The following is a 21,068-nucleotide window of genomic DNA, read 5'->3' on the forward strand; positions in this document are numbered from 1 at the left end:
ATCATCATCGAGGGGAGAGACGAAGATGGGGCAGAATGGGCTTGGAGGAGCAGCCTACGATTAGGGCTTCATCTTGTAACTAAGTGGAGGGGCTTAAGACCTGAAACGATGCGGAATCGAAATCCAAGTCAGAGTTGAAGTTGCAGTTGCAGTTGTGTTGCCTGCAGCAAAACAATACGAGAGTACGAGGTACGAGGCACGAGGAATGAGAGTGTACTAGAGGGAGCAACCATGAGGCATCATGTTGGTGTTGTACTGCGGGCTGTTCTGTGATGCATTTCGTAGATTTTTTAATTGAAAAAACATGTTTTACGAGCGTCGCTAAACCACGACAACACAGCGAAAAAAAAACAACAGTAACAACAACCAGCAACACGAGAACAACCAACCAAGACTCCGCTTCAGCCGCATAGTCAGCGTCAGACTCTAGGCGCAGCAGATGACGCTGTCGTTTGTTCAGATTTGCGCACTTTTTTTCCAAGCTCAAGCCCCAGCCCCTAGATTCACTCAGAGTCGCGGACTGGAGCTCGCATCTCCCATCTCTGGCTAACAAGTTGAATTTAAGTACTTTTTACCGAGTATGAGTACTAGTTGGGACAATACGACTTACGTAATGGAAATGGCCCTTCATTCTGGTATGCGTCATGCATGCCAAGCGATTAATTTGTATATATTTTTATTTATATTTAAATTTCTCTCCATGTTCCTGTTCCCAGAGATCGTTCAATAACAATCGTGAAGGTCATGAATGGATTGAAGCGTTTGTTGAAAAGGGTTTCTCTTTGTTATTAAAAATATATAATATTCAGGGAAGTCTTGGAATAAAACTTGTAGTTTGGATAAATTTACTTTAAATTTTCTCAAGGGGAGGATGCCTTAACATTCCATCAAACTTTTGTCTTAAAAATAGATTTTAAGTCGTTAAACTAAAAGGACAACAAAGTAATTAAGACATTGCGTTCAGACAGCTCTAAGAAATTCAAATTATAGTTTAAAAATCAATTGAAAATCGTTTTTAATGTAGATTCTTTGTACTAAACGGTGTCTTAATGAAAGCAGATCTCAAGCACTTAAATATCTATTTCATATGGAGCACAGTTACGGCCATTAAAACCCATTGATAAACTCAAGACTCTCTCGAATATCCCTGGACATTAACAAATGGCTACCAGTGTCAACAACCGTTTAACCCCGAACCCATAACCCATCCAGGCGTAAAAGACTTATCAAATCAGCAAGTTAACTTCTAATTCTTAATTAGTCTTTAAACTGCGCGCTGTGGCAACCTGTGGCAAGTGTGCAACAGCAAAGAGTAATGTCAGAGCTGTGCGAGAGTGGAGGAAAATAGGCGGAAAATTGAACCTTGCCCAGAGTCGCAGACAGCGCAGCGCGCAGGCCAATCCGTTAAGAAATTAAATAAAAGTGCGGCAATTAAACGTAAGGCAAAGCTGACTAAAGTTAATCGCGGGATTGGTCTTATGGCAGAAACGCATCTCACTAGCAGCAAACGGTGACACCAGCAGCCAGAATGTGCTGCCAGCAGATGGAAGCCGATTAGAGGCAGACTCTGGCTCCGACTCTAGCGCTGACTCTAGCCTGGAAATCAAGAAAGAAAGTTTGACTGCGACTGCCGCTGCCGCTGCTGCCATGACCTGAGCCGATGAAAAATTCACGCAACTTCCACGGATAGAAAGAGAGAGAGAGAGAGAGAGACAGCGAGAGAATGTGGCAAATGCAAAGTAAGAGCCATAACTGAATGCAAAAATCAGGCAAATGGTAATAAAAATTAAAAATCCCCGAGAGTGGAAAGCTGTCTGCCACTTGGGTGCCTCTATCTGTGTCTGTGACTGCCTCTGTGCCTCTGTGTCTGTGTGTGTGTGTGTGTGTGTAACTAACGGATAAGCCTTGGAAAATTGACGCTGACAAGGCTTGGCCAAAGTGGCCAACGTTGCGTATGCTTAATCTGCCTATTTACATCATTTCCCGCTCTCTCGTGGTACGCCTGTGGACTCTCTCTGGGTATTCCGATGTGCGTGCAACTGTTGCCATGCTGTGACTATCATTAATTTTTCATATTCATAATCATCTTCTAGTCGGGAGTCGGGAGTCTTGCGCAGTTTTGCCTACTGAGCTTTTCCCTCTCCTTCGTTTTTGCCTTCTTTTTTTTTGGTGTCAAAATGTTGTTTCTTCTTTCACATTTTTCACGCGATTTATGCACATTTTCCAAGACCCTCTTCCCCATTTAACTTTTAGCCATCTTCTAGACCTTTTTGTTGTTGTTGCTTCCTCTCTTCTCGCGTTGTTATCTCTGGCTCTGGCTCTGGCGCTGCCACTGCTGCCTGCCTGCTGCCCGTTTCGAATGTTTTACATGCAACATATTTCCCCCAAAATGGGGATGCTCGCAGCTCGCGAATTTGGAAAGGCTCCTTTTTTGGTTGGGTGTTGATATTTTGATGAATGTGCGCAGACTTCTCGGTAGATTAACATGCGTCGTCTCGGCTGCCAGCTACAACGGGGCACCAGCAGCTGGCCAGACCAGCAGTACACGATGTCTGTCTGGGGCTGTATGTAGTGTGGCTAGTGGTAATGAGGATGATGATATCCAGCCGAGGGGTAGGTCAATGTGTGTCCAGAATGAGCGAGGACGATGATTAGATTGGGCTTGGGGGACTTTTTAGATGGGAAATGATGGTACACGTTTTTGAAACTTTAACTGAAGGATGGTTCTTGTGGTTAACAGATAAAGTGTGCAATTTTGTGATGGTTTTAGGGGCTACAAAGATAATTAAATTGAGTTTGAAAGCGTTCTATTGATTGCATCCCAATCTAAACCGATCTAATCACCATTTCTAAGGGAATTCTACTCTCTCGGCCTCTTTCCTTCCAGTTTTTCTTTTCACTTTTCATAGCACAAGTCTTTTTTTATATTTCTGAAATAAATGAAGCATAAAGCAATACCCAATGTACCAGTGTTCATTGTACTCCACTACTGCCATCGACTGGAAGTGGAAGTGAAGTCTCAGTTGACCGGCAGTCAGGCAGCGACGAGGCATCTAGGCACTTAGCATTTTTACACATGTAAAGAAATGGCCGACATACAACAACAGCAACAGCAACAGCGTCAGCGAAATGTGCTAAAAGTGCGGCAATAAAATGGCCAAGAGAGTGAGTGAGAGAAGACCAAAGAAAAAGACTTAGGGCCCAAAAGGCACATCTCCATCCCATCCAACTGACTCGGAATCTGCACCGATTCGTCGGTGAGTTGAACACAAAATCGTTAAAATTAGTAGAAAATAGTGTGAAAAACGACACATATGTATGCACGCCGGGTGCGGTGGGGGGTATTCCATATCAGTAGAGTTACCCGAGTGAGGTGTTTGGCGGGGGGAGTTTTGTTAAGTAAAAGAAACTTTAAATGGCCCTTGGGGATGGATTTCGTACGGCTGAATGGTTGAATGCTTGTACTACTCTGACTACACACACAACATATAACAAACCGAGAAGACAGTTTAATTACGGCGTGAAGTTGAGTCTCAGTCTCCCACGTACCCCCCTTTGTGTACTCTCCTGCTTTTGGGTACTTACGTTTCATAGACGTTTTGCCTTTGCGATTTGTTTAGCCAGATGAGATGAGATTTTAAACTGCAAGCGTGAATCATAAAATGCTCACTTGATGTGTGTGCGCTGCGATGTCACTTTGGGTACCAACTTCGAAGGGGATACCTTCCCCCCCTCAAGGACCACTGGGGTAGGGCAGCTTCAAAGTGTCTTCAGTGGGTGTAATAATCCATTACGAATCCATTCCTTTGACGTTGGGCACCCATAACAATTCTCGTCGCAGTCTGTTTGCTGGCTCTTTGGGTCAGAGGTCAAGTGTTTGTCTCTCTTTTGTGGTTTTACAATTTCAAATGCAGCTGGAAGAAGTTTTGTTGGGTTATGGCAAAATATTTATGTAATTTTTGCTTCATTTTGCATGTTTTAGAAGACCGATCTTTGCCTTGCATCATTTTTTGTAAACACAAAACCCTGATGATGATTCGCCTTCCATTAATCGCCGCAATAACTAATTAATTTGAGTTACGCCAAGGCTCTTTCCGTACAGCCTCATTTTATGAGCCCCCATGCAAAGGAGCGCTCGATCAACGATCGATCTTTGGGATTTAAATAGAAACGAAGAGCCGTCTCCTCGGGACCTCATGCCGTTTAAAGAACCATTAACGATGGCCAAATGATCGACTGTCCAACCAGTTAATAAATTAATTGCTGCCGATGGAACAAGAAATACTTGGAGTTGCTCATTAGATAGACTTCCAGCGATAAAGAGGCGAAGGAGTAGAAGGAGCTCCACCAAGAGATCTCCGATTCCAAGAGAGATCTTCGATCGTTTCGTTGATCGCTTTATTTGGGTCTGGGCGCATGCCGAATGCTGCTGCTGGCTGGTTGGCATTTTACGAGTATTTGTTCGATAAGTTTCTGCAATTAACAAAACTCATGCGGTGGTCCCATGGTTCGGTCAAGAGTCTCTGTTTTTAATAAAGACAGCATTTGTATAATGTCTTGTCAAAAATTTATTGGCATTTTTGCCAATATTTTGTCCAATTCAATCGGATTGCTGCCTGCCTCCTTGCATTGATCTGTTCCGCGCTTGGGGAGGCTGATTGTGATCTCTGTGTGGCATGCCACTGGAGGTTGGTTGGTGTGGTCTGGTGTGGTGTGGAGTGGCCTCCTCGATAGGCCACTGGCGATGACTGTTTTTGGGGTGCTTGGAGTGGAGTGGAACCGAACCGAGCCGAACCGGCGGGACAATTAAAGCCCCCATGAAGTGTGTTGCCAGAGATTATCAAGAGATTTCCTTTGATTTCTTTCAGGTATTTAACTTTGATTACCACGACATGATGGCATGGCATGGCCCGGTGCTGTGTGTTTTCACCTTTTGGTGCTTGTCCTCTCCTCATTTCTCATTCCATTGATTAAATTATGCAAATGCAAATGCAGTGTGGAGTGGTGGTACAGTCTGTGACAAAAGGCGTTGCCATGCACGCTTGCAGTTGTTGTTCCTTCCCTTTTGGTTCCCACACCCCCAACAAAATCAGGCCAAAAAAATAAAAACCAAAAACCAAAAACCAAACCTACAAAAAATGAATTTCAGTTTCCCTAATTTCCATCAAACGGCGCTTTGAGTTTTTCCTTTGTGCCTTTTTTTGGTGGGCTTTTTGCTTTTGGCCAAAAAGATTCTCATGTTGCCTTTTGGACTCAACGACGATGTCTCGATGGCTCGATGTCGATGTCGTCTCTTGCCCGAGACAACGTCCTCGTCATCGTTGAAGTCTTTTTGTTTGTCGTCTGTCGCTTGTCGGTGGATTGGCGGCTGGCGGCTGGCGGTGGTGTCGGTGGATTTTCAATTTCTAATGTAGTGCACGTTACGCCCTGAAGGGATTTTTATTTTATTTTATAACCATTTTTTGTATTTCCTTTTTTTTCGTTTTGTCTTCTTTTATTTTCTTACGGTTTGTATTTATTTATGTGCTGTGGCGTTGGTGTGCAATGAGAGAGGTACGCCTACAGTGGGAAACAATTTGGGATTGATCGCGAAAATGCTTTGGCAAGCGATTGATGATGGAATACATTTAATACGATATAAAATACGATATAAATTATATGTAACATTATAATAATGAAAACTTTATTTTAATTGTATATTTTTATCAATGACACCTAAAGTAACAATAATACATTTTGCAGTTCAAAGAAATACCTATACAAGATTGGCATGGATTGTCCCTCACGTCTCCCTTCCAGTATTTCGAACGAGTGTATGTAAAATAAGTAAAGATTTTGAACTACACACTCCAGCATATAATACGTATAGTAGCTCCTATTCTCAAATATTTAGATAAAACTCTAATATTATTTAGCATCACTGTCACATATTTTCTCTGATGTTTTTAATTTCTCTAAATTTCTCAGTTATATTGATCTCATATTCTGTTCCAACATCTCTTAATACTTCACCTTAATTTATTTCCCAAATACTGTCTTTAAATATCCTCGCACCACTGTGCCTGCCCGTTTGCCAGAGTCAGCATAAAGTGTGGCGTGGTGTGGTGTAGGGAGGTAGGGGGGACTACCCCACAAAAGGTATCCGCAAAAACGTTATTTGATGACAAACTTCAAAACACTTTTTGCATGCAATATGCTTTGTGATTTTTTGGTTGTTTTTTGGGGTTTCTTTCATTTTCTATTGTTGGTCGAGAAGTAATTCGTTGCTGTGGTTGAAGCTCTGTGGATGATTGCTTTGGTCTAGTTGTTGGTGTTACCAGAGAAACGGTTCGACTAGTGCACACTTTTACAGTCAGTCATCCGGGCGATAGATACGAGTAGATAGTCTTGATGTCGCGCGGGTTCAGCCCCTCCGAATCGCGAAACAATCAAAATGATATGCAAATGTATGTACACGAGAGTACCGCTACGAAAAAGGCGTGGGTTAATTGTGACTTTATCATGGAACCAACCAAAGAGACAGACACACAGACAGACAGACAGTTGGAGATGCCAAAAACGAAGGGAAAGAAAATCACATCCATCCGTTGCTTTTGCGTCCGTCGCAATCGAAAGGAAAAAATCAAATTTATTACAAATTTAAGCATAGAAATCGCACGAATAGAGGAGTCGTCGGAGTCGTCACCGTCGTTGTCGTCGTCGTCGTCGTCGTCGTCGTAGCTATGGCGATGCGGCAAGTTATAGATTTCGTCATAGTATCAATTTTTTTGTTGGATGTGAAAATTTGAAATAAACCTGTCAACAAACACCAACGCGGATTGCTGGCACTGGAACTGGAACCTCCTGTTGGATGGAGAACTGAATGGTGTGTGAACTTACGAACCTGTGGAGGACCCCCGGTACCCGTAGCCAGACCCGCCTCCTCTGACGGTGACGGTGACGGTGGGTGGGCGGCGCCAAAACTAAGCCACCAAATCACACCGCAGAAACACATTAACACGGGGGGCAGCAGCTAACGGATATGGATGTCGTCGTTCCCATAACAAAATCAAATGCCCCCAAGTTTTGACCAAAGCGTATAAAATTCCGTTTTGTTGTATTTGAAAACCCAAACGGAAAAGGCACAAAGGCATCCATCAGACATGGTGTATGTATATGAGCCAGAAATCGACATGCAGATGAAGCCCACAGATGGATGATTCCCAGCTCAGACACACAGTTCCTGTCTGTAGAGCAAACGAAAACCGCGACCCACATATTCGGCATCGGTGCGAAAGGGCAGAATGATGGGACCGGCGGCCGTATCCCTCACCGTTGCATGCATCGTAAAATCTTCCGTCTCTCGGCCATCATTGAATCGCTCGCCACACAAAGGCACCGAATTGATGGCTATAAAATCGTCGGGGCAATTGAAGATACCAGCGCCAGCTTGGCCATCAGAAACGAGATCGTTTTCGGCTAAAAGAAAAGGGAGTGTGCTCAGAGGGGCAATTCTTAGATGTCTTTAGAGAGCCTTACCCTCATCTTTGTTGACAATTTGGAAATCTGGTTGATCGCCACCCAATTGCTCCGTGTTGTAGCTAACGCTGCAGACATTCCTCATTCGCGACATACATATGGCGTAGTTAAGATTGTTCTTAAAGAAAAATCACTCGATAAAAGCGCAAAGTAAAAGCAATTTTTAATGGGGAATACTTACAAAATATGTCGCCTCTCTGTTGTCCACAATGGAACCGTCCATGTCATAGTTAAACGACTTGATTATGCCTTCCGTTTCGGTAAAATATTGCAGGCAATTATTGGGCGCCAGATCATCCTCAACCTGGGTGACTTTGATATTGAAGGAGCGTCCACCACTAGAGACTTTTACGATCACGGAAAGATATACCTTGCCCTCGTTGGAGTCGCCCACGTGGATATAGACTGGAGTAGAAGATTAAAGCTAGAGAGCTAGAAAGATTTTAAGAGACTTACTATGCTGCCCCGTGTTGATGCCACAGAGAATGGGTATCTGGAAATTGGCATTGTGGCCAGAAACTATAAACTGATCGTCCACGCAATCGCCATTGGTGGGGCGACTAAGCTGAAAAGCGGAAAGAATAAATCAATAAAGATCACAGATCAGTCTCCGATTGAAGATCTCGTTCTCAATGGTTTTCCCACCTCAAACATTTGAAAATCCAATCGCAATTGCTGCACTCCCTTGCGCACATTGAGGATCAACACACAGATCATCATCTCTCGCACTGCATTCGGATAGTTGGGGCTCTCAAAGTAAACGATCTGCTGGCCAGTGACATCGCCACAACCGTTGACAACTGCAAAAGTAGACAATATAAATTAGATGCGGATTTGCAAATGCAAATGGGAAAGCTTTGGTGGTGATCCTCTTGGACTTTCACTCACAGACACAGCAGACGCCCACGCCCTCGGCGCAGCTCTCGGTGGGAATGCCACCCAGGCTCTTGCACTCGAATTCGTGGTAGCACACACCCTCCATGGTGCGTATGTCGCCCATGGAGACGCTGCATTTGGTGTTGGGAAACTTGATCACCTCGAACAGGCTCAGGAAGCCTTTGCCCCGCGACTTGGGCGCACTCGGCTGCTTCAGTATGAGATTCGCTTCGATGGGTGAGCCAAAGAGCAAGTTTTTCAGCGTCTGCTGGGGCTGCATAATGGAGCTCTTGGTGCTGGACGGAGCAGGCGGCATAGAAGGTTGTTCAGGTGGTCGCATTGTCGGTCTCTTTGTGGGCTTCATATCTGGCGGTGGAGGAGGAGGCTCCGGACTGGTCATCATGCCATCCATTCCTGGCGATGGTGAGGGTGATCCTTCCTCGGGCAGTGGCTCTACAGGTGCGGATGTTGTGCGCATGGGTATCGTTGGCTCTGGCTCGTCCGTATCCTCCTCTGGCGTTGGCTCTAGTGGCGGTGCTGGTGGTGGCTCTGGTGTGGCCATGGGCATCTCTGGTGCTGGCTCTGGTGCTGGTGACTCATCCTCCTGCGGCCGTGCAAACAGTTTATGCAGATGGAAGCCAGGCTGATAGCGCATCGTATAGTGGAAGCCAATGCCCTCCATTACCATGCCACCAGGACGCTCGGTGATGGTTGGGCCACGCCTACTCCTGCGCATTCCCATGGTCACAAAATCATTGCCACCGACCACGCCCACATAATAAAGCGTCAAAACGAGAGCGCTTATCAAGGCGTTGCAACGCATCGACGACAACATTATTAACGGAACTTCAATCAGCGACTGTCGTCGAGAGATGCGTTTGCGTCTGCCACATGCCACCATATGCTGCCACATCTGTGGTCTTTCTCTCTTTCTTCTTTGCTTTGATGCTTGCTGGCTTTATTAGAGCATTAATTGTTGCCTTTCCAGAGATTTTTCAACCTTCACTTTTTGCTGCCAGCAAAAGGAGGAAAAAACACCACAACTAAAGTCACGCTACTCTGATTGCACTTTTGCAGTGTCTTGGAAGTCCACTCTTCTGATGAGTGATGGTGTGGCAGTGGCAGTAGCAGGTACTATTGTAGCCGATTCTGGGGTAAGGCCTACATTTGTGGACACTCTTTGCGGGGGGAATTGCTGCTAAACTACAGAAGAAACGATGCCAAACCTTCACAAAATATTTCTAACAAAGCACACATGTTGTGGCAGACTCTTGTTGGAATTTCTGTTCAGTTTTAGCAAAACTCCCAGCACTTCCATCGAGTCACACTCACAAATGCACAGCCACTTGTGTAATGCAAAACCCCCCCATTAAAGCCCCATCGATGTCATCTAAGTTTTGGCTAAAAATCTGCTCAAATGCTAACGAGAATATCGGATATCGTAAAGCGATGCATACATTTAGATGGAACGAACGTATTTGAAAATCAAAAATCAATTAAAACTTTCATAATTAATTATGCCAGACATCGGGCGACACATACGCCATTGCAATCAGCAATCGTCTATCGTTTATGCAAATGCATTTGCATTTTGCAATGCGAGTCATCAATATAATATCGAAATCTTCACAGCGAAATCGTTTCAATTGCAAAATTCCAAATCGAAAGAGCACTCGAGCTGCGAGCTAAGTATGCAAAATGCCACAAGACTGAATAAATTCGAAACATTTTAGCAGCTTTTTTATGCACACGATGCGAGTGGTGCATCATCATCATCATTACTGATAAGAGTTGTAGATACGATGGAGTGGCATCCACAGCTATGATGATCATGCAAACCACTGAGAGCTCATCATTACGAAGTCCACACAACGCAGAGAGTGAAGAGATGATCATAGACACATGCATCATGCACAACAAGGTTAAAAATTGTTAATTGTTCGTCAGAGATCCCAACTGCAATTGGTATTATTATGCAGGCAACAACAATTGTTAGCTAAAAGCCGCCCCAATCCCCAGAGCCAGCTGCCTGACTGCCTGCCTGCCTGCAATTGGCGTTGGCGTCGTCTCCCAACTATAAATAATTGCACACTTGACAAATAAAACAACTGTCTATGGAAAATATGATGTGCTTGCTGCCAGTCGTTGTTGTATTTTCTGATGCTTAAAACTGGATACATTTGACGCGACAATGCGGGCGTTTAGTCTTAAAGATAATCATTATGAGTGGAGTTTGAATGGAGTGGATTCCTGCTTTGAGGTTTGAATGGAAGGGGGGCGTATTTGGCATTTCGTGATTGTGGAATAAAATTGCAATTAATCATGAGAGCTACCAATTATTATGCATTCAATCAATTAGCAGGGAGCCACAGATTGTGGATTGTTCTAGCTAAGAAGGAGGGCAAGGAATTTAGAGATATTTGAGGCAGATTTTAAACAGTTTTCGATAGCTTAAGTCTATTCTTATTACACATTAAAACTCTTACTAAAGTCTTTGCAACTCTTCTCTTTGTAGCAACACTTTGCATGTTTACACAGCACTACACTCTGCTACACTCCACTCCAGCTGCTGCTGCTACATCTGCCAAAGGGGCAACAAAGTCTGCCTCAAAGTCTGCTTAGATCAGAGACCACAAAGCAAAGCAAAGCTAAGCAAACGGAGACCCAGAACCCAACTCGAAGCGAGAACCAAACCCAATCAAACCACACGTACAGACAATTCCCAGCCATTAATTGAATCAAATCGAACGTTACGCATGCGTCATGCCACAAAATGACAAAGGGAGCCGCCACTGGGAGAGGCTCACACATGCAGATGATCATAATAATGATAATAATGATGATGATGATGGTTCCAGCCAGCTACGAGGAGACACAAACTCCAGCCCTATGGAGAGCCACCTCCACTCCACCAACAGCAACGGACAGACGCAGCAGCCGAGTCAGAGGCAGACGCTCTGCTGGAAGCCGTTTGTGTGAGTGTAGACAATATTGTTATTGCTATTACTTCATGTTATGTTATGTTATGTTCGGTTCTGTTCTGTATTTGTAGTGAGCAAAGTGGAAATCGCAGTTGGAGACCCTCCATAGAACAATCAGGGACGCGGCTCAGGGGCTCATGGACTCAGGAACGACTCATGGACTCCGGGAAGTGGTGACCAAATCAAACTGCCGCTGGACTGTGTACTGTGACTGTGGTTAAAGCCCACTTAATTGACATTTAGTGGACACTCGAATGCAAATGCTACACTGAGTGGCAAGGAGGATATGCACTGGAATAAAATAAGAGAAAGAAAATGAGAGCCTAGATTTCTGCACACTCTTTGAAGTGCACAATTCTCCTTCCTGTGGATACTTTTTGGAAAGATTGAGAATGCAGCAAACGTAAGTAGAGGGTAGATTTAACCACAGTTATATGTATTCTGTGATTCATTGTACAATTTATTACATTTCAGCTATCTTCAAAGGCAGCCAATGGGCGGCATGTTATAGAAACTTTTAACTTGGGGCATCAAAAAGAGCTGGCAGATAATTACTCTCAGACGAAGGCTATATGTAGCAGAAACAATGGCCGTAAGTGTGCGTCCACTGTCCATTCCTCTGGGACTCCTACCTTTTCGGATGTTTTTCTCGCAGTGCACTGCACATACCAAAGCGAGTGTCAGGCTGCGTGGATTTTGGCTGGGCGCGATTCTCATCAGTAGTGCTATAAGTAGTTTTCCTTTTCGAACTTGAATGCTCGTCTCTCTGGGATCTCTCTGCTTGCATTCTAATACTCAATCCCGTACCGCTTCCCCTCGTAGCTCGTAGCTCCACCAACCTATACGTTGATAATGAGCATGTTCTGCAGTTGCCATTCCTGTTGCTCATGATTTCTGAAGATGCGACTGCAGCAGCAGCAGAAGTAGCATTCGGTGAAGTAGCTTCCACTGAAGCCGTCCCAGACATCATTACAATATAATTGATGGGTTATGGCCGCGCTAACGGTACTGGCCAAAATGTTTCTTTGGACTCTGTATTTTTTTTTTCAGCAGAAGAGGGAGGGGAAGTGGAAGCCAGTTTTTGGTTTGTGGAAATTATCATTGTTCCGTTTGACAGCTGGCGAGGAGTTGTGCGTATAGGCATGGGAGTTGGGAGTTGGCTTCTGAGTCGCTATGCAGTTTGGCCATGAATATGGAAAATGGTTATAGGTGCCACCAAAACGGGCGCGTAATGTGAGCCGCTGACATAGAAAACTACTTAGGATTTGCTTAGAAACTAGATAGAAAATGTGAGAAGAATGCAATGAATTCTTCGTTTAATGCGGATAAATTATTGGAAGCCCGAGAAGTGATTTCTGATTTATAGTTAGATGCAGTAAGCATCGAAATTAACTGATTTTGAGAACAGAAATGTTGACAGACATGGGATACAAATACCCTGACTACACAAATCAATTCCCAGGACCTTTCAATCTTCAGAGAAAAAACGAAAAGCTCTATAAAAACGATCAAGAACCGCCCTGCTACATAACTGCTCGACCGAAACGAAATTTCTGGCCGCATTTCGCTTGAATCAAAATCGACTAAAAACCCTATGCCTTTCAATGTCATTTGGCAATCGAACAAAAAAGCAGCAGCCTTCTGCTCAAGGCAGAAGGCCAGGGCATTGAAAGTATATCTCAAAAGTGTATCTGTATCTGCATCTGTAGCTGCTACCAAATCGAAAACGTTTAAGCAAAAAACGACCAGAAAAAAACACCAGAAATTACAGCAAAACATTTGCGGTTACCGCATTTTTGTTTCTGTTTTACTTTACTTAAGGTTTTGTTTTGTGTTTTGTGCTTTTTTTTGCTGCGGTCTTAGCCATAATGCCGCCTAAACCGCAGCTGTGTTTTTTCCCTGGCCGATACGCTGCACGCACCACAATGGAGATATGAATGAGGATGTGGATGGATCGCGCGCGAGCTCTGCAGGAGAGAATGCAGATGGAGCTGGCTCTCTGGATGTGGTTGAGGTTGAGGCGGAGGCCAATGGAAAGTAAACTCCACTCGATGTTCGGGTTGATGCCCATAAATGGTGCGTTAATTAAATGCTTTATTAGCATAATGAAATGGGATCAAAGATTCGGCCAAAGCAGACAGCTGAAGGCAGCTGCAAAAGGGTTAAAAGAAATTAAAGGATAAAATGAACATATGTAGAATGTTTTCAATATTTTCAGATTTAATGCCGAAAAAAGTATCCTCACATAGAAGTATATTTATTTTCATTTCAAAGCTCTTAGCTATACAAATTTAGATTCTCCCTAGAGACCCCAAAGTAGAGCCCCATAAAGTGCGTCTCGACCACATACCCTACAGTTTTTGAACTAATTTTCAACGGGTATTAAGTATTAAGTATTGCTACGCTTTTTTTCCATAGCCAACGCATGCAAAATGAGCACCGAAAAAGGATGCCAGACGGAAGCTGCTTTATTGTTACCGTTTTTGGCTCTGACTTTTTGTCTGGTCGTTGCCTCTGGCCTCTGGGGCTGTGTTGTTTGTGCCAACACTTGTTGGCCTGACCTGAAGCTCCTTTGTTTTCTGCAGTCTACAGTCTACCGTCTGTGTGCGTTTTTTTTTTTGCGGGGTAGATCGCTCTCTCTCCCCGTTCGAAACCATTGATCAAGCGATCCCATAATGAGCGATAACTGCAGTTGGTGTTTTTTCTCTTGTGCTGCTGCTGCTTACTGTTTAGATTTGCTTTTGTTTAGTCCTGAGATTGAGAGCGGTATTTTATATGGTTTTTTTTCTTCTGTTTGTTGCTCAGTTACGTATCTGGCGGATACATTAAGTATCGGCGTGTAGCGGCATTTTTGTTTGTCTCCCTCCCGCTCGGAGGAGCAGCAGGAGGAGGCAAATTAAACTGTTACCCATGCCATGTTTAGCTGCCATTGTTCGTTCGACTTTTAGCATTAGCAAGGGGGTAGCCAGGGTATAGCCAGAGCGTAGCCAGTAGCCAGTGGTATCCAGGGGGGGACACCCAGATGTAACCCACCAAACTGACATTGTTTCGGCGGTGTATGTATGCTCGTGGGCTACATATGTCTTTCGGTGGATACGTATCTACCGCAGTATCTGTATCTGTATCGCTATCTAATCGCTTTCTAATGGTCCATGGCGATCTATGTTCGCTGTCAGTCGATCGCTAGTTTGTTAAATACATTTTTTCCCTCTCGTGTGTGTATGTTTTGTGTCCAAGAGTCAACTCTTGAACATATTAATAAATTAGAAAATGTTTTTTATCTCGAGCGCTAGCTGAAGCTGCTGCCTGCTTCTGGCCTTTAAACTTTTAATGCATGGAAAATTGCATGTCGATCGGAGGCTGCTGCCTGCTGCCTTCTGGCTGTGGACCTTCAAAATTAAGTTGTCTCTTAATTACCGAGAAGAGATCTCTTACCAAGCGGAGACTTAGAGCTTTGCTCTTTTTTTTTGCTGCTGTAATTAATTACCACCTGAAGTGTGATGAACTTTAAGTGGCTTTTGATAGAGCCAATAGAGATCGGTGGAAATACGATTAATGGTAGCGGAGGAATCGTTAATCAAATGCGAATATCAAAGAACTAATAAATCTGTTTATTTTTCTGTTTGCTGCTTGCATTATGAACTATTCCCCAATATGTTCAACGTCATCCATCGATCCATCCCGTGCCCGTGAGTCCGCCCGTGAGTCCGCCCGTGTATTTAGCAAAAACTTTCTAACAGCAAATATGCATCTGCATCTGCGTCTCTGCATAATAAATTGAATACATCAGAAACAACTATAAATAATTGCCAGCAACAACAACAGCAACAGCAACAACAACTGCAGAAGGAAATGAAGAAATTTTGCCAGAAATTTTCGTGTACGGATTGTGGAGTGGAGTGCGTGTGCCCAAAGGCGAAGGCTAATGGCCCCCAAAACGGCCAAGCGACGACGACAAGCATTTACAAGCTGTGGCCACAAACTGTGCGACGAGAGACAAGTGCAATAGGCCAACGCAGGTGCCTGGTCGGGTGTATACCCTGTACAGGGAGAGTACTCTTTTCTGGACAGTGTACTATGAATTGAAGAAGAGGTTCGTAAGCAAGGGAAGGAAGCCACTTTTATGTATAAGTATTAACTAGGGAGTCCAGAAAGCAGTGAGGCCTAAGAGCTTCGCTGGGATCTAGATTTGCGAGTAAGTATCACTCGGAGGATCTGTTTTTAAAAGAATTTTCAATGATTTCTCTATAGATTTATCGAGTAAAAGCACTGCGGACTTCCACTGCAGACTATAGCTTTGTCCCTCTGAGTTTTGGTAAGTTTTTACTCATAAAATAAAACAAAATCTCATTCACACTCTTCTTCCATCTATAGAGCATTCATTGGTACCAACCCGAACTATAGCCAACCAGATCCGCTGCAGCATCATTCAATCTGCCATCCTGGCACAGCCAGTGTCTCTCTGTGTGTGTGTGTGTGCCACAAGCCAGCCAGGAGATGACCGCGACCGCGAAGGCAAAGCAACGCACGACACAAGCAAGCGGCAGCCAGGGAGCGAGCGAGGCAGGCAATCGGCCAAAACTGTCAGACATGGTGCGTCGTTGTGTGCCAAAAGAGCAACCGCAGAGAGACAGGCGGACAAGCAGGCAACAGGCGCAAGTCAAGTGAATGGCCAATGACCACCAAATTGGCAGTAAAGCATACAAAAATAACTTCAAATGGTCAAAAGGTTAACAAAATCAAGCAGAGAACAAGAAGAGAAGACAGCAGACAGCAGCAGCAGCAGCAACAGCAGCAGCAGCAGCCAGCCAGGCGGTGCCAGGAGAGAACGAGAGAGATGAGAAGCGGCTGGTGGTGGTGGTGGTGGTGGTGGTGGTGCAGCTGTCCCGATCCCAGCCAGCGGCTTTGGCTGCATGCCCCAACATGTTGCCAACATTCCGTCAGAGCCACCAGCAGCAGCCAAAGCAACAGTTGCCATTGTCACAGTGTGTGTGTGTGCCTGTTGCAAGCAACATAATCCCCGCAGCCAGTGTCTGGTGGCGGCGGCGGCTGTGTGCGCAACGAAAAAATGATTAATGAGTTGCCTCATTACCTGGCGAAAATCAATGTCTTGCGCATATTCTGTGGGCCAAGAACCCGAGAGAAGAGCCACCATACCATCCACGTCGGAGCCCCCAAACCTGTCACAGCCACTTGGCCATGTCTCTGTGTGTTGTCGTTAGCCATGTCGCAGCCGTCTCTTGTCGCCGTTGCCTGTTCCTGTTGCACCGTCGCTTGTTGTCGCATAATAAATCGATCATAATTCTGCAGACCCGAGACTCAAATATCGCAGTGTCGACGCTGATTTCGATGCTGATTCCGATTCTGATTCGGATCGCAGCGACGACAATCAGCTCCTGTCGCACACGACGACACAGACAACGACAACAACGACGACAGCCACATCATCGGGGAGACCTCTGCTCTGACTGATCTCTGAGTCGATCTTTGCCGCACTTGGCTTCCCTTTTTTTGTATGTGTGCTGCACTTTTTTTTTAATTGCAGTCGCGAGCCGCCTGCTCCCCATCTGGCCAGAGGCTGTTGCTGCTGCTGCTGCTGACTGATTTTATTTATTAAACCGTTGACATTCTGGTGACTGGCGCAGCCGTTGCCTGGCGCCTTTGATAGCCATCAGTCGATATCCAGGCGCCTCCAATTTATGGCTACTGGATATTATTGATTAACTTCGTACACATATTGTGACTTATTAATGAAGATTATGCTACTCCTGCAGGTGGTGCTCATTTGGAAGGGCAGCCTATCGATGCTGGGAGAGTGTGAAATAATCAAAAGAAAACAAAGGAAATGGCAGGCATATCTTCGGTTAAAATGGATACATTTCTTGGACATATTACGATTATTAATCAGGATTTTTATCATTTAAGGACTGCACATCTTCTTGAGAAACAAACTGTTGCTCCGTCATGTACTCTTCCTCGATAAACTGACAGAATGAGGCCATGGAGTGCCACATTTCGAATCAAGCAACGTCTTCTGTCTAAATCGAATATTAAGGTAATTTTTAAGCGCGATGTTCTGTCCATGATTATTCTCCCTTAATGCAACGAGTTCTCCCCACTCCTTCATGCAATCCTCATCGATAAAGTGAAAGTGTGAGGTCATAAAAAATGTATAACCCACCCATTTTTATCAATGATTACACAATGCACACATAGAAATGGCTGGATTATTATTATCATTAAACAATGATATTTATTTAAAATGCAGACGAGACTCTTCGGCAAGCGGTAATTGAAAAAACCTTGGAAGATATTCCCCCCGGCCCAGCCACGGGGGCCAATAAACCGAAGCGATTGAACTCTTTATCGCTTCGTTATCTGTGGACTGGACTGCACTGAGGGCTGGGACTGCGGCAACTATGTAAATATTGTAAATCTATAAAACCAAACGGAACGGCAGTGCCAAAATGTAGGAAAAATTCCACGATTTACGACTGTGGATTCTTTATCGGTTACTGTTCATAGCTAAGGTTTACCTTTCCCACATAGAAGAGATATCTATTCGGTCTTAATTCTGGAGGGGATGAGGGGATTGTTGTTTGATTGTGTTGCACTTCAACCCAAAACCGAAATATTAAAGTCAACAACACAAAATGGTTTGTGGTTTGCTCTGACTGTGGCTGTAGCTCTGGCTGTAGCTCTGGCTGGTTGCTGTTGTCGGCAGGCAGAGCACAAACAAGTTGAATGGCATTGCAAATGTGTGTGCAACATGGGGCAGGAGGAGGCTTCCAACTGCCAACAGCAGTTTGATTGTTATTGCCAATGAATGAATGCACTTGCTCTGAGGATTTGTCTGCCAGACCAACTTATGAGTTGCCTCTGCCACAGCAGCTACAGAAGCAGCATCTCCCATCATCTCCCCAACCATTGCCTTGAGGGCTGTGTGTCTGTCTGTCTGTCTTTCAGTCTGGCAACAACACATTTTGCGGTCTCCAGTTGCAGTTGCAAGTTGCAGCTTCTGCTGCCATTGTTGTAGCTCTCTCTCCCTCTCCCATCCTTTGGTGTGGTGGCTGCTGCTGCTGCGTAAGCCCTCAGGGGGTGCTTATGCCGGCTCTTGTTGCAACTGTGTATTGGCCATGAATTTGCTGCAAACAACATTTCCGTTTTGGCCATTATATGGCGCCCGGTTCTATGTGCCACAGCCCCCCATTGTCGCTGACATTTTCACACTTTTGCCTGGAGAGTGAGTGCAGAGTGGAGTGGAGTGGAGTGTGGAGTGCAGTTGAGCAGATGTTGTAGATGGCATTATCCTTGTTCATTTCCCTTTTTCCTTGTTTCATTCTTGATGATTTATTGATGTCTCTTTGTTGTTTTGTTTGTCTGAGGGTGCGCTTTTGCCATTAGCTTTTTGTGAGTGTGCATGACCGAGGGGTAGTTGTAGGAAATTAATATGAAACATTAAAGCTTCCTTTTTGCGTGCCTCGTACTCTCGTACTCGCGTAATCGTTTAAAATCTCAACACCTCAGCAGCGAACAAAAGTCCATTGTTTTCGTGGTATCTGCCGGCACATAACTACATAAATTAAAGTACTCTTCGGAGGAGTGGAGAGTGCAGCGTGTCGACAGCAGGAATCGCCACCAGAGTTCCTTCAAATTGATTTTGCGAAACGACTTTGTTGGTGGGCCTCCCACTCCACACACATCGAAGCGGACATCGAAGCGGACATTTGGAACAATGGCAAAACACACGGAATAACAAGGGGGTATTGTGTCCCGTGTGCACATATTGAATGAATTGGTTTTTGCTTTGGTTTCCCTCTGCGCTTTTTGTCGATTGGCTGAGGGGTAAAATAAAATTAAAATCGGATCAATTGAAACCCGTTTTGTTGTTTCGTTGTTTCGTTGTCGTTGTTAACACATGTTACCCGAGAGCGTTGGCCAAATTGCCAACGATAACATATACATTTCCAAATTGTACGAACCAACACTGAATGGAAGCCCCATTAACATTTTCCATATCCAAGTTGGCCGACAGATACAGAGAGAGGTTTTCCTTTTTGCAAACAGGCCTTGACTTTACATGTTAACACGGACGTAGAGCTCAGTTCCAGTAGAGTTTCGTTCGGGGAACTACATACATCATCCAAAAAATAAAATCAGTGTTGCACAGCGAGAGAATTTCGTAGGGGGAAGTAGGCGCTGACTTTCCTTTGCACAGTCGTGGCGAGCTGTTTGTTCACTTGCAATATATTTTTCATACGTGACGAACAGCCCAGTCGAAATTTTGTCTGAAAATACAAATTTCACAATTAAAAACATTTTTTAAAACATTTTTGATTGGCATTTTGGATACAAAAAATGTCCAATATGCAGGATGTACCACTGGCCGATCCAGAGGAGGGCATTGCCGGATCGGTGGCCTCGTCGACAGCCACACCAAAGTCCAGTTCGTTAAAGCGCTTCTTCAAGCTGAGCAAGAAGCCGCACAACTTGCAGGATGAGCTGCAAGATGTGACCGAATCAGCCGTGCGCCAGAAGGATCCAAGCAAGAACAATACGGTGGGACGTTTCTTTACGCGCTTCAAGCATGCACACAAGGGTAAGGCACTCGATAACTTGAAGAGAAACTCGAATTAATTCCAGGTTTATCCTTTATAGATGGCTCCGAGGAACCATCTTCTTCGACTAGCAATGAGGCCACGGACGCTGCCGAGGAGCATGAGCTGGAGCAGGGCCAGTTCAAAAACAAGCCGTCGCCCAATATGAAGCCCACCATTAAGGAGTCGATATCGGGCTACTGGAAGCAGCTTTTCAATCGCACCAAGACCCAGAAGCAGGATGGCATTGGCGCCATGTCCGACGGCGTGGAGGAGGTGCACGAACTGCAGCAGGTGAAGCAAGATCAGAGCCAATTGGACGAGATGTCCGAGGGTCAGGATGATCGCGAGGAGGAGGCTGAAACTCCAAACGTGAACCAGCAGCAGCAGCCGGCCGTTGTGGATATTACTCTGCAGGAGCTGCAGAATGAATTTGAAAAACACTAAGAACACATCCATGCACACTTATTACCTCTTGGCAAACACTTTAACTAAACATCGATACATTGATAGTGGTCCATGAAGCCCGTAAAAATCGGAGTCGTTTACTGAAAGCGTCCTTCAGGCGCTGGAGGATGACAGAGACAAAAACTACCTAAACATTTATACACTTACCTCTTGGCAATTACCTACACTAACCTCTACACAAGGGGACTTGTAGACTACACTTTACGCACTCAAAGCGTTACACTCTTCCCAGACAAACTTCCAATCTATTTTCAATTGTTACACAAACTAAAAAGGATTGGCGCCTATTTACCGAAGGCCTTTTGCTGCTCGAGGCGCAAAATGCTTAATTGCAAGCAGAGCTTCAAAATAAATGCTGCTGCATATGGATATGCATGTAAAATGTAATCCTTGCCGTCTTGTGTGTAAACCAATCCTCAGACAGCCCATCCTTTGGGTCACAGAGTTCAGTTAAATCAGTTGTTAAAATGTTGGCTCTACGCAGGGTGTCGGTTACCAGTCCAAAAACACGTTTTGGAACCAGGGTCACAAGGTGCCGCATTAGTCAGACAAACCCCTGGATAGCGTTGAGGTTTTCGCTTTCCAATGAAGCCCTAAAAACAAAAGGAACACCACCCCCAAAAAGGTG

At 44.7% G+C, this 21,068-nt stretch overlaps 2 protein-coding genes across 2 annotated transcripts; one reads left to right on the top strand and one right to left on the bottom strand.

The window, feature by feature from the left end:
- Window positions 1-7,113: 7,113 nt before the first annotated feature.
- Window positions 7,114-9,392, bottom strand: LOC117896911. The gene is made up of 6 exons (XM_034805447.1): window positions 8,407-9,392; window positions 8,164-8,318; window positions 7,975-8,083; window positions 7,700-7,923; window positions 7,519-7,636; window positions 7,114-7,458 (listed from the first exon to the last, which is right to left on the bottom strand). Exons 1-6 carry the CDS (start codon window positions 9,305-9,307, stop codon window positions 7,208-7,210), a joined length of 1,758 nt encoding a protein of 585 aa, XP_034661338.1. The 5' UTR covers window positions 9,308-9,392; the 3' UTR covers window positions 7,114-7,207.
- A 10,220-nt stretch (window positions 9,393-19,612) lies between these two features.
- LOC117898768 lies at window positions 19,613-20,827 on the top strand. The gene is made up of 2 exons (XM_034808402.1): window positions 19,613-19,974; window positions 20,034-20,827. Exons 1-2 carry the CDS (start codon window positions 19,734-19,736, stop codon window positions 20,417-20,419), a joined length of 627 nt encoding a protein of 208 aa, XP_034664293.1. The 5' UTR covers window positions 19,613-19,733; the 3' UTR covers window positions 20,420-20,827.
- The last annotated feature ends 241 nt before the right edge of the window (window positions 20,828-21,068 follow it).

The sequence above is a fragment of the Drosophila subobscura genome, chromosome O (assembly GCF_008121235.1).
Source record: "Drosophila subobscura isolate 14011-0131.10 chromosome O, UCBerk_Dsub_1.0, whole genome shotgun sequence".
Classification (NCBI taxonomy): domain Eukaryota; kingdom Metazoa; phylum Arthropoda; class Insecta; order Diptera; family Drosophilidae; genus Drosophila; species Drosophila subobscura.